This window comes from Sphaerodactylus townsendi, linkage group LG01 (genome assembly GCF_021028975.2).
Source record: "Sphaerodactylus townsendi isolate TG3544 linkage group LG01, MPM_Stown_v2.3, whole genome shotgun sequence".
In the NCBI taxonomy this organism is placed as follows: domain Eukaryota; kingdom Metazoa; phylum Chordata; class Lepidosauria; order Squamata; family Sphaerodactylidae; genus Sphaerodactylus; species Sphaerodactylus townsendi.
Genome location: NC_059425.1, coordinates 21,243,382 through 21,256,604, shown reverse-complemented (window position 1 = coordinate 21,256,604; position 13,223 = coordinate 21,243,382). Strand labels below are relative to the sequence as shown.

Genomic DNA, 13,223 nt, shown 5'->3' with positions numbered 1-13,223 from the left:
AAGTTAGGCAAAGCCTCTGAAAACAGGTCCCTGGGGCCAGGAGGTGCAAGGTGGCAATCCCACACAGCCCACCTATTAAGCCCACCGAAGGCAGTGGGGTGAGAAGGGCGGGACTCTTTAAGGCAGAGCAACCCTAGCAAGGGTGCCCAAATCAGAGGTTCGTGGACTACGATTCCCATCAGACCCTGCCAGCATGACCAAGGCCACGTTGGCAAGGGCTGATGGGAATCGTAGTCCACGAACCTCTGATTTGGGCACCCCTGCTGGGGTTGCTCTGCCGGATCCGCAGGCCCTCCTCCCGGAGCTCAGGCCCGCCCCACGCCTGGCGAGGCCCGCCTGCTCCCTGCGCCCGGCCTGGCGCGCTCGGAAGCGGGAGGGCGCCGCGCCATAGCCGAATGTCCGCGCTGCGGCGCGCCTTGCTGGGACTCGGCCTCTTGGTTTCCTCCTCCTCCTCGTCCTGCCGGGGCTGGAGGCTTGCGAGAGCGGCTCAGGCCGGCTACTGCCCGGCCGGACGCTGGCCGCCTGGTCCCTCGCCCGCGGGCCATCGCCAGCCAGGGGCCGCGGCCATGCAGACAGCGGCGGCCGCGCAGGGGGTCAAGTACCTCGGGTAGGGCGGCGGGGCGGAAGGCGGCTGGGGAGTGGGGAGAGTCGGGGGTCCAAAAGCAGGGCTGGAAGGGGTGCCCCGGCGCAGATCTCGTAGGGAGAGGGAACTGCGGGGCCCCTTCCGCACGTGCTATTAGAATAAGGCACTTTCAGCCCACGTTCACAATTGCTTGCAAGTGGTTTTTGCTATTCTGCACAGCTGCAAAGGGCATTGAAAGTGCATTATTATTCTGCATGTGCGGAAGGGGCCTGAACGCATGTTCACAAAGCAATATATCCAGTTGCCAAAGAATGGTTAAAGACCTGTTCTCCCAGGTATTTTAAATGCCCCCTTCTGTTTTGTACTGAGGGTGTGAAACTTTGAGCAAGGGTCTGTATTTCTTGATGTTGTAAGCTGCCCTGAGCTCTTTGGGGGTAGGGTGGGGAAATAAAAATAGATACATTTTGGAGTTCTTTCACCCAGAGAGGTACCAGGGGCTCAGTCAGTTCTGAATCCCAGCAGCTCTCCCCAAAAAGCCACGAAACCCAGCCCCGGTACCTCTCTGGGTGAAAGAAATCCAGTCAAAATATGGCTTTGTGGATTTGGGTAGTGAGTTCAGAGCTTACTAAGAGCCTGGGAGACAAAAGAAGAGAGGGGAATGTAATTGTTGGAAAGAGGTGTTGGGGCTCAGGAATAGGGAATCCGCACATGCAGGATAATGCACTTTCAATCCACTTTCACAATTGCTTGCAAGTGGATTTTGCTATTCCGCACAGCAAAATCCAACTGCAAAGTGGATTGAAAGTTCCATTATTTTGCATGTGCTGAAGGGGCTGAAGTCTTGGAGAACTGAAGCCGGGGAACGGCATCCGCAGCTGCTCAGCATTTGGCAAACAGGGATGCACGTGGCATTGTGAGAAAGGCATGCCTGAACCCCTGTACCTTAGATGTCAGGTCGAGGAGTGTGAAAACCAGAAAAATGCTTTGTTGTACTACATAACACTGGATTTTGCACCTACCTCTGTAAATCCGATAGTTTAGATTCCCCTAATGAAGCCCTTCCTTGTAGTCCCACCTGTGGGATATGAGCCTGTGATTGCTGCCCTTGAAATGCAGAAAGCATTTTGCACATGCTCAGAAGCACTCTTTATCATGATTTGCATCGCAGTACTGGCAACGAAAACTGGGTCAGGGAACCCTGGCTCTAGACAGGCTTGGAGATTTGTTTCAACCGTAAAGTCCTCAAGACTGCCTGGAAATAGTATTGAGAAGTGGGTCAGAAGGGAGGGATATAGAGAAAAGAAAGGAAGTTCGCAGAAACAGCCAAGAGGTACCTAGTCCTGGAATTGGTTTTCAGGATCATGGCTGAAGCATGTAATATACCAATAAGTGCCACTTGCATATTGCACTTTCTCCGTAATTGTGTAACTGCAGCCAGTCCTGGTGTATAGAAAGACCTACTGTTTACACTATGCCCAATGGCTTAAAACAGAAACATATACACAGAAAAGAAAGGTGTAAGTTCTCTATTTTTGTGCGATAAAGTGCCTAAAACGTACAAACATTTGAATGAACATATATACTAATTCCTATATTATACTTATTCCCTAATACAGGTACACATTTCATTTCCACAAAATTTTTAAAAGAACATTTGAGTCCTTTTAAATCACCAGAGTCCATTAAAAGAATATGGATTTTTACCATATATCGTGAATGTCCACAACTTTATTACACATAAATAGAGCACTTGCATCTTGCTTATAGACTTCTTTTATGGGTGGATCTCTCAGTGAAATAGTTGAGCCATAAATATTCCCTAATTATTGGACAACTGAAGGTACCTTCAACACTAATTTAATTAAGGACTAGGCCTAGACCTCCAGACTTCAGTGCAGGCTGCCCTGCAATTTAAGGGAGAAAGCATCTCTTTTGAAAAGGATTTGTGGAAACATCTTCTTGGTGTGGGGGAAGACATGTTAATGGTCCTTGCCTATGTTTAGATGCTGAATTTGGTTGTATATGTATGGTAGATAATCACCTGGTACTTAAATAACGCTCTACCAGTAGTTTGCCTAAATTAGGGTAATAAATCACACTTAAATTAAGTGATACATGTAGTAGTATCAAAACCTTGATTTGTTGAATTAGGTTAATTAGGCCAGAACAATGTTTATTTAGGGCTGTCGCCCAATTAAAAGAATCTTAGCTGATTAATTATATGAGTTCTAGTTGAATAAGCCATTTAAACGTGCATCAGCTTGCTTATGAATAAAAATGGTTGCTCTGAAGCAAAAGGGATGTCGTTCGTAGATGATGGATGGATGCGTGATGGTGAGCACCATCATAGAATCATAGAGTTGGAAGAGACTACAAGGGCCATCCAGTCCAACCCCCCTGCCATGCAGGAAGACACAATCAAGGCACTCCCGACATATGTCAATCCAGCCTCTGTTTAAAAACCTCCGAAGAAGGAGGCTCCATCACTCTCTGCGGCAGTGAATTCCACTGTCGAACAGCCCTGACAGAAAGTTTTTCCTAATGTTCAGATGGAATCTCTTTTCCTGCACCTTGAATCCATTACTCCATGTCCTGGTCTCTAAAACAGCAGAAAACAAGGTTGCTCCTTCTTTGACATGACATCCCTTCAAACAAATGTCGGGAATGCTTTTATTGTATGTTCCTGCATTCCATGGGGTTGGACTTGATGGCCCTTGAGGTCTCTTCCAATTCTGTGATTCTATTTAAACATAGCTATCATGTCCCCCCTTAACCTTCGCTTCTCCAGACTAAACATCTCCAGCTCCCCAAGTCTCTCCTCATAGGGAATGGATTCCAGACCTTTTAACATTTTGGTTGCCCTCCTCTGGACATGTTCCAGCTTGTCAATATCCATTTTCAGAGATGTGAGATCCATATCTCTAGTAATATTTGTGGTGTGTGGTTCCTAACCTGGAGTACATGTGCGCCAGAGCGTTTGAGGGTACACAAAATAAATTACATAGTGGGTTTGCTAATATGGGAGTACAGTTTTAGGGAAATAGGTTGCCAAGGGGTGCACGAGTGAAAAAAGGTTGGGAACTACTGCTGTAGAGGATGAAAATTAAGCAGTATTATGTATACACATGCATAAATTCTGACACACTGCAGCAGATTTATAGCGACCCCAGCACGGGACTTTCCGGACAAATACAAAGCAGAAGTGGTTTGCTATCATCTTCCCCTGCAGAGACTTCTTTTGTGTTCTTCCATCCAAGTACTGACTCTTCTTAGCTTCTGATATCTGATGCAATCAGGCTATACCAGGGGTGTCCAACCCCGGTGCTTCAGATGTTCATGGACTACAATTCCCATCAGCCCCATGGACTACAATTCATGGATTTGTAGTCCATGAACATCTGAAGAGCCAGAGTTGGACACCTCTGGTATACCCTACCATTCTACATCCCAACGTATTTCAAGGTTCTTTGAGGGGGTTGTTTCGTGTTCTTAAAATTAAAAGCTCATGTCTCCTTCCCTGCAGCCAAAAGGAAGCCCAAGCCATTGACCAGGAGCTGTTTGAGGAATATAAGTTCAGCGTTGACCAGCTGATGGAACTGGCCGGTTTGAGTTGCGCCACTGCCATTGCCAAGGTAAACGAGACCGTGTCTGCCATTAGAACAATGTAGTAGTATGTAAAAATGAACACTATGTAGAAAGAGGCTGAAACACTCGCCCAAGACTGGAACTCCTGGAGAGCACTTGTTGCCCGATATGCTATTTAGCATGGGAGGATCTAAGTATATCATAGGCTCATTCTGCACATGCAGAATAATGCACTTTCAAACTGCTTTCAGTGCTCTTTGAAGCTGTGCGGAATAGCAAAATCCACTTGCAAACAGTTGTGAAAGTGGTTTGAAAACGCATTATTTTGCGTGTGCGGAAGGGGCCTAAGACATGCCCAAGAACAAAATGGGGCAATCCTTGTCCTTAGATGTTACAGTTTCTTTCTTTTTAATGCCTTTTACAAAGTAATTATAGCATAATAGTGAAGAAATTAATCATTCAGTTCTCCCATCTTCTGGGATCCCTTCCATATATACACAAACACCAGCGGATAGCATATTTGGCCATCTGTGACATCCATAGTTTTACCAGGACTTCATCAGACACTCTGAAACTTATTTGGGGGTGGGTTTGGTTTTTTTTGTTTTTTTTGGGGGGGGATTCTGTTTTTGTTTTGTGTTGGTGGGCGTTCCAAGTAAGTCAAGATTGTCTTGAAATTGAATTCTGTACCCAGAACTGCAGTTGCGGGTTTTCCATGCAGTTGTAGCATTATCTTCCTTGGTGACCCTTCACCTAACACAGCATATTTCTGCTCTTTCCTAACCCCAGGCCTACCCAGCCAGCTCCTTCACAGTCAGCCAGCCAGCTGTGTTGATTGTGTGCGGTCCCGGAAATAATGGCGGAGATGGGCTGGTTTGTGCCCGGCATCTCAAAATGTTTGTGAGTATTCTCATCTGTTGTTCCTTTTGATGCAAATTCAGGGCATGTTTGTTGTTGGTATGTGTGCATTCATATTATAAAGTCCTATAGCAGTGATGGCGAACCTTTTCAAGACCGAGTGCCCAAATTGCAACCCAAAACCCACTTATTTATCGCAAAGTGCCAACCCAGCAATTTAACCAGAATACTGAGGTTTTCGTTGGCTCTGAGGCGTGCATTACTCAGCAGTGAGCTTGGTGGTAATCAGTGGCTTTGCTTTGAAGCAACTGTGCAACTCATCCAACGGGTGAATCACGACCCTAGGAGGGTTTACTCAGAAGCAAGCCCCATTGCCAGCAACCAAGCTTACTCCCAGGTAAAGGATTTCGCTTTAGTTCTTCACATGAAAATCAGTGCAGTTTAACAGCACTTAACAGGGTTACCTATACTTCTTCCCCAAGATCTTAGTTTTAATGCTAATAATCAAGCCCAGCGGCCCAGGCCAGCCTAGATGTGTGTGTGGGGGGCACTCTGTGCGTGCACACAGAGAGGGCTCTGAGTGCCACCTCTGGCACCCGTGCCATAGGTTTGCCACCACTGTCCTATAGGGATAGGGCGGGATAGAAATCTAGAATATAAGTAAATATAAATCAGGATTTCCCTTCCACTTGTAAATATGGCTAATGTGACATGTTCCTTTTACATAGCTGTGGCAGCAGCTAGGGCTGTATCACTAGTGAATGTGCCTTCTCCTTTTGACTATTATGCAAGCAACCACAGTCATCCACAGTAGAAGGGTTTAATCACATTTTTATCTTGGTCTGTCTCCAAGGATCAGTAGGTGGCTTTCTCCTTCGTTTTAGCCTTACACCAACCCTGTGAGGTAAGGTGAGCTAGGCTGTGTTTGAGACTGGCTATGGATGACCCAATAAGTTCACAATTGAGCAGGGATTTTCCTCCCAATCCTCGTATGTTACACAAACCCACTATGGCAGTCTAGCTGTCTCGTTAAACATTTAAGAAGCCAGCGGACTTCTGCAAAACCTAGTTTTGGGTATATTATTATGACTAAATTCTGCAGAACTACTACTGTGTTTCCCCGAAAATAAGACAATGTCTTATATTAATTTTTCCCCCCAAAGATGCACTATGTCTTATTTTCAGGGGATGTCTTCTTTTTCCGCTCTATAGCTGCATGCTCTAGTGTTCTGTTTGACAGGCATGCTTCCAAAAATAAACTTTGCTACGTCTTACTTTCGGGGCAGGGTTTGTGTTTTTAGGAGGCTCAAGTTTCCACCCACATTAGAAGCTGGAGTGCATAGCCTTTCTCAAACCTTAACACTTCTTCACGCAGCACATTGTGGCACAGCTACTGGATTTTTTAAAAAAAGGTTTCACTGGAGCTTGAGAAAGGTGTGAATTTAAGCCATTACAGTTGGATAACCCCAGCATGGGATTTTCTGCGATGCAGGAGTGGCTGTGTAGCTTCAATGGAATGTGCTGCAAGCTGTTTTGAACCCAAAGGGAAAGGCAGCATTCAGATATTTAAATAAACTTTCCTTACCTGTTAGATCTTGCATGGGGGGTGGGGGGGGGTGTCCTTGGGATCCAGCATGGTATAGTGGTTAAGAGCAGGTGCACTGGGTTCGATTCCCCGCTCTGTCACTTGAGCTGTGGAGGATTATCTGGTGAATCAGATTAGCTTATTCACTCCAAAACATGCCAGCTGGGTGACCTTGGACTAGTCACAGTTCTTTGGAGCTCTCTCAGCCCCACCCACCTCACAGGATGTTTGTTGGGGGTGGGTGGGAGGGAAAGGAGATTGTAAGCCCTTATGAGTCTCCTTACAGGAGAGAAAGGGAGGATATAAATCCAAACTCTTCTTTTTTCTACAGGGTTATGAGCCAACAATATACTACCCGAAACACCCCAACAAACCACTCTTTGAAGGCTTAACCACCCAGTGCAAGAAGATGGATATCCCTTTTCTCTCGGAGTTCCCATCAGAAGTGAGTAGAATTTCTCTAGAACTAGGAAATTTGTACTAGTCCCACACCCCATCGTGGCTAGTGGTTGAGCTACAAAGCAGGAGATCACTGCTCTGAGTCTCTTCTCTGCTGAGTGCTCACCTAGTGGGAAGCCACTCTGCCTGCCCTACCTTCCTGATTGTAATGTGGCAACATTCACCTGCCTTACAGGATTGTTGCAAAGATCGTTGCAGTGCAGTGAATAGTCTTTCCAGTGCTCTTTAAACACTGGAAGTGCTTTATACGGACCATCATTGTTAACACGGGAGCAATGAAGCCCCATTCTATAGAAGGGGCAGAGCATGCGTTTTGCATGCGGAAAGTTCTAAGCTCCATCTACACAGCATGATGTAGTGGTTACTCCTCCACATAAGCAATGGACTCTTATCTGGTGAACCAGATTTGTTTTTCCATTCCTGCACATGAAGCCTACTGGGTGACCTTGGGCCAGTCACAGTTCTCTCAGAACTCGCTAAGTTCAAACTACCTCACAAGATGTCTGTTGTGGGGAGAGGAAGGGAAAGGAGTTTGTAGGTCACTTTGAGTCTCCTTACAGGAGAGAAAGGGGGAGGAGGTATAAATCCAAACTCTTCTAGCTAAACGGGTAGCAGGACTTGGAAAGTAAATGTGGATAAACATGGGGTGAACACACCAATAGTCCATCCAAAAAAAGCAAATCTGGGATAGGTGGATACTGTGACTGAGTTTAAGACCACATGCTCTGCATGCAAATCCATCTCTGGTGTCTTTGGTGAAAGACATTCATTCTTCCTGTTGCATCAGTGAAAATTAGAATAAATACAGTTGAACTAGGTGTCAAACTCGTGGCTCTCCAAATGTTATGGACTACAGTTCCCATCATTCCCTGCCAGCACAAGCAATTAGCCATGCTGGCAGGAGATGATGGGGACTGTAGTCCATAACATCTGGAGGGCCGCGAGTTTGACACCTAGATGGGACTCACCTTTCGGAGTATGCCCAAGGAGATTTGACGAAGAATAAGGTTTTTTTACCCCATTATTCTCTCCTGTAAGGAGTTTCAAAATGGCCTACAATCACCTTCCTTTCCTGTCCTCACAACAGATACCTCGTCAGGTAGGTGAGAGTTCTGAGAGAACTGTGACAAACCTAAAGTTATCCAGCAGGCTTCGTGTGGGGGAGTGGGGAAACAGACCTGCTTCACCAGGTTTGGTGAACCTGCCGCTGCTGCACCATGCTGGCATTAAAAAATCATGAAGCTCCGCTCAAGCTCAAAACTCTTTGAGTTTCATTTCATTTCAGCCCTGACCTGGATGGCCCGGACTGTCACAATTTCATGGGATCTCAGAAGCTAAGCAGGGTCGGGCTTGGTTAGTGTTTGGATAGGAGCCTACTAAGGCAGTGGTGGCGAACCTTTTCGAGACCGAGTGCCCAAATTGCAACCCAAACCCTACTTATTTATCGCAAAAGGCCAACCCGGCAATTTAACCTGAATGCTGAGGTTTTAGTTTAGAAAAAAATGGTTGGCTCCCTCTTCCTCCGCCCCACCCGCTCGAGCAGAGGCCAGCCTGCTCTAGCCTCCAGCAAGTCCCATGTGCACCGCTCTGTGCCTCTCTAGCATCTCTGCCTCCTCTGAGCCCACCCCCCCTTCTTGGGCAACAGCCACCCGGAGCACAGGCACCAGGCCTGTTAGCCAAGTCCTCCCTGCTCACCGCGGTGTGTGCATGTTGTGCTCAGTGGCCCAGGCCAGCCTAGATGTGTCTGTGTGGAGGGTGATTTTCCACCCCCACGTGACAAACTCTGTGTGCGCATGCCCACAGAGAGGGCTCCGAGTGCCACCTCTGGCACCTGTGCCATAGGTTCGCCATCACTGTACTAAGGAATAGCAAGATTCTGTGCAATGGCAGGCAATGGCAAACACCTCTGAACATCTCTTGCCTTGAAAACCATGTAGGTTGGCTGCAATTGGACAGCACTTTAAACACATACGTTATGTCAGCCCTGTCAACCTTTCTTTTCTGTAGCTAGAAATTGGCAAAGTTAAGTAGGTAACAGAAACAAGGAATTGCCGTGAACTGTTACAAAAAAGGGCCCCTTTCCATTATGAATGGGAAAAATTATCCATCCATAGCCTTTATTGGCACAGGGGAAAAATTATCACTAGAGCCAGCGTGGTGTAGTAGCAGGTGGATTCTAATCTGGAGAACCAGGTTTGATTCCTCACTCTTCCACCTGAGTGGCAAAGGCTTATCTGGTGAACCAGGTGTGTTTCTGCATTCCTACATTCCTGCTGGATGACCTTGGGCTAGTCCAGGGGTCGGGAACCTTCGGCTCTGGAGCCGCAAGCAGCTCTTTAATGCTTCTTCTGCGGCTCTTAAGCAACACACTATAAGCATAAGTGTTTCATAAGCAACACACTATAATTGTTTTATACGAAGCGTAAAGGTAAAAAACCAAAATACACAGTGATATCTTCATTTTAAATGTCAAAAAGTATCTGTGGCTCCATGAGTTTTCTTTTCTGGGGAAAATGGGTCCAAATGGCTCTTTGAGTGTAAAAGGTTCCTGACCCCTGGGCTAGTCACAGTTCTCTCCGAACTTGGGCTAGTCACAGTTCTCTTAGCCCCACCTGCCTCACAAGGTGTCTGTTGTAGGGAGAGGAAGGGAAAGGGGTTTGTAAGCCACCTTGAATCTCCTTACAGGAGAGAAAGGTGGGATATAAATCCAAACTCTTCTTCTTCTTAGGGGTTTCTGTTTTCCAATTGCTAATGAACAAGTGCAGTAAAAAAAACCAAAAAACACTTTTTCTTGCCTTTGTTCAATTTGTAGTTGTTTCAGCCAAGGCTTCTCCATCTTAGCTTTGCAGAAGTTTCTTCTGTACTGTGTATGCCATCTGTGTAGTCAGCTAACATGTCCGCTTAAGGCAGCGATGCCCCACTGCACTGACTCGCTGGCTTCTCTGCTTGACAGGCTGCGGTGATTGAGGAGGTGTATGGCCTGGTGGTGGATGCCATTTTTGGGTTCAGCTTCCAAGGGGCTGTCCGGGAACCCTTCGGTACCATCTTGGATACTCTAGAGAAGGTCTCTATTCCCATCGTGAGCATTGACATCCCGTCTGGTAAGTGGGAGGTGGCAGCTGGCTGGCTGGCTGGCTTCCAGCTGTGGTATCAGTTTACAGAATCATTCACATCTACAGAGAACTTACCTAAAATTGTTAACAATGCTTTCCACTTCTATAAGGAGCAGCTTCTGTAGAATGGAGTTGTTGGATTTGTTGCATTGTTAAAAGACAATATTGTGGAAAAAAATGAAAATGTTTTTGGCTTGGATCCTGGGAACATGTTCTGTGTGTACTAGATAGCCTCTGCCATGGAGCACCAGTCTTCTTCCAAGATCCAGCCCACAAGGTACTGGTTCATATGATCCAGGCCTTGATAATTAGTGTACACTGAGAGCAGCAGTGGCATAGTGGCTAAGAGCAGGTGCACTCTGGTCTGGAGGAACCGGGTTTGATTCCCAGCTCTGCCGCTTGAGTTGTGGAGGCTTATCTGGGGAATTCAGATTAGCCTATGCACTCCCACGCATGCCAGCTGGGTGACCTTGGGCTAGTCACAGCTTCCCGGAGCTCTCTCAGCCCCACCTACCTCACAGGGTGTTTGTTGTGAGAGGGGAAGGGCAAGGAGATTGTAAGCCCCTTTGAGTCTCCTGCAGGAGAGAAAGGGGGGATATAAATCCAAACTCTTCTCCTTCTTCTTCTACATTGTATATATTTGATTGTATACATTTGTTTTCTGTTGTTCTGATGAAGTTTGCGCTTTAAAATACTTGGAACAGTTGTAGATCAGGATGTGAGGGCGATCTGGCTGTGACATCTGTCACTCTATGAATCACCAGGTTCATTTGGCTGTTCTGGCTCGCTAACAGGTATCTCCTACCTCCCTCACCACTCCATGTATCTCCCTCCCGAAGCTGCCCACTCAGTGGAAGGGGACCACCATCCCATCGAAGGAGCATACCGTTCTTCAGTCAAGGGTATATGAAATCTGTGCTCCCCTGCTAGAACCTTGAATGGTTGTAAATCAAGGTTTCTCTTTTCTTGGTACCTCTGCAATGCAAGTTGTTTGGTAAAGTTTTTGGTTGTGTGATTGTTAATTCTTATTGGACAGCAGCATCTTCCGCACAGCAAATGTATAAAGGGTTGCAGTCATTATGAAAGAACCCATTTTCCTGTTCACATGTGTGCCATGGAAACAGTCCAGGTAGCTTTCACGCCCTTGCACAGAGATGCTTCTCTCTTTTTTAAAATTTCCTGCAAAACATGTGTATCTATGCAGGCATGCAGGAATGAACCCCCCAGCTTCCATGCCGCCGAGATCAGTCCAACAATGCGCGGTTGTTGGCTTCACAACAGCACTTGATCGGACCACCCTCTTCTCCCGCCGGGGCGTTGATTTCACCTCACTTACTTTTAGGAATGGAGCAGGCCAGAAGCCTACCTATGTTGCCTGGGCCTGGTACGAACTACATTTCTCAGGGGCTCCTGGGAAATGTAGTTCCCACCAGTCCCAGGCAACGCAGGCAGGCTTCTGACCTTCTTCTCTGGCCTGCTCCTTTCCTAAAAGTAAGTAGGGTGGGGTACGCGGGGGGGTTGGGGGGCTTTCAGCGCTATGGGAGGGCGCCGGCCAGAGGGGAGGGTAAAAGCCAGAGGTAAAAGGTGCACTGGGCGCCTCTGGTCTAGTGGGTGGTAATCGGCTGATTTTTACCCTGTGTTTTCTCTCCAACAGGGAACACAGAAGTGGTTTCTTTTGTCATATTCTGTGAGTTTTCAGTGGGTGTTCCCCCCAGTCAGTCACCAGATTCTTTATTCCAATCATCTGCACCTTTATTTTCAGGGTGGGACGTGGAGAAGGGCAAGCCTGACGGTATCAGTCCGGACATGCTGATCTCTCTCACCGCGCCAAAGAAAGCCGCAAAGCATTTCACTGGCCGCTACCATTTTCTTGGTGGCAGGTTTGTGCCCTTAGCGCTGCAGAAGAAGTATGCACTGAACCTCCCCGCGTACCCGGATACGGATTGTGTGCTGCAGCTGCCTTAGTAGACTGGGGGAAGGGGAGCGATCAGGATTACAGAGCCCTGCAGGAAGATGACTCGGTGCTAAGGAACAAAACTTGTTTGGGGTAGTGGGGCCAGAAGCCAAGGGAAGGGCACTTGGCCCCTTGTTAGGTGCAGCTATCTGGCTTCGAGGGACGCTGTGGTTCCTTTGTGGATACATGGCTGTTAAAAAAAAATACAAGGATGTTCATCTTTGGGAAAGAAGAAACTCCTTTAGCTCTAGACCAAAAAGTTTCTTTAAGCAGCATCACTCTCCTTACTTCAAGTCACTTTTAAAGAGAACATTCCCTAGATACCATTTGTCCTTTTCAGAGCTTCTTTCTGTATTTCATTTGGTCTAGCTTTTCACACCCGCACAATGTAGAGGCTTACTGCTAAGTGTGAACCATCCTCACTTAACCAAGGGTCTGTTTCTCCTTTTATTCAATAAAATACATATTGCTAATAATTTACAGTTTTGGTCTTGACTTGTTATTAAGAAACCAGTGCCGGTTTGATGTGTTCTGCTATCAGCAGTGATTTCCTTTGTTTCAAGGGGTCATGGATTGACAAACTGGGATGGGTCCAGAGGAAGGCAACCAAAATGGTCAAAGTTCTGAATTCCATGCCCTCTGAGGAGAGACTTAGGTAGCTGGGGATGTTTAGTGTGGAGAAGGGGTGACATGATAACCACGCTTAATTATTTGAAGGGGCATCTTGTTGAAGATGGAGCAAGTTTGTTTTCTGCTGCTCCAGAGGCTAGGACAGAGAGTAATGGATTCAAAGTGCAGGAAAAGAGATTTCGCCCAAACATTAAGAAGAATTTCCTGATGGTAGGGGCTATTGGACAGTGGAATACGCTGCCTCGGAGGGTGGTGGTCAAAGAGGCTGGATGGCCATCTGTCAGGAGTGCTTTGATTGTGTATTCTTGGACTTGATGACCCATGCAGTCTCCTCCAACTCTATGGTTTTAGGATACAACACTACATATGTATAACATTATGGACATAGGGCAGCATCCTGATAGCACTGCCTAGCCCAATCAGATCAAAGATTGTGAAGCTAAGCAGGGTCAGTCC

The 13,223-nt window shown here is 46.8% G+C and overlaps 1 protein-coding gene across 1 annotated transcript; it reads left to right on the top strand.

Moving 5' to 3' along the window:
• The first annotated feature begins 297 nt into the window (after positions 1 to 297).
• NAXE (NAD(P)HX epimerase) lies at positions 298 to 12,617 on the top strand. Its single transcript, XM_048514880.1, has 6 exons — positions 298 to 607; positions 4,107 to 4,215; positions 4,958 to 5,068; positions 6,943 to 7,056; positions 10,024 to 10,171; positions 11,946 to 12,617. Exons 1-6 carry the CDS (start codon positions 396 to 398, stop codon positions 12,146 to 12,148), a joined length of 897 nt encoding a protein of 298 aa, XP_048370837.1. The 5' UTR covers positions 298 to 395; the 3' UTR covers positions 12,149 to 12,617.
• The last annotated feature ends 606 nt before the right edge of the window (positions 12,618 to 13,223 follow it).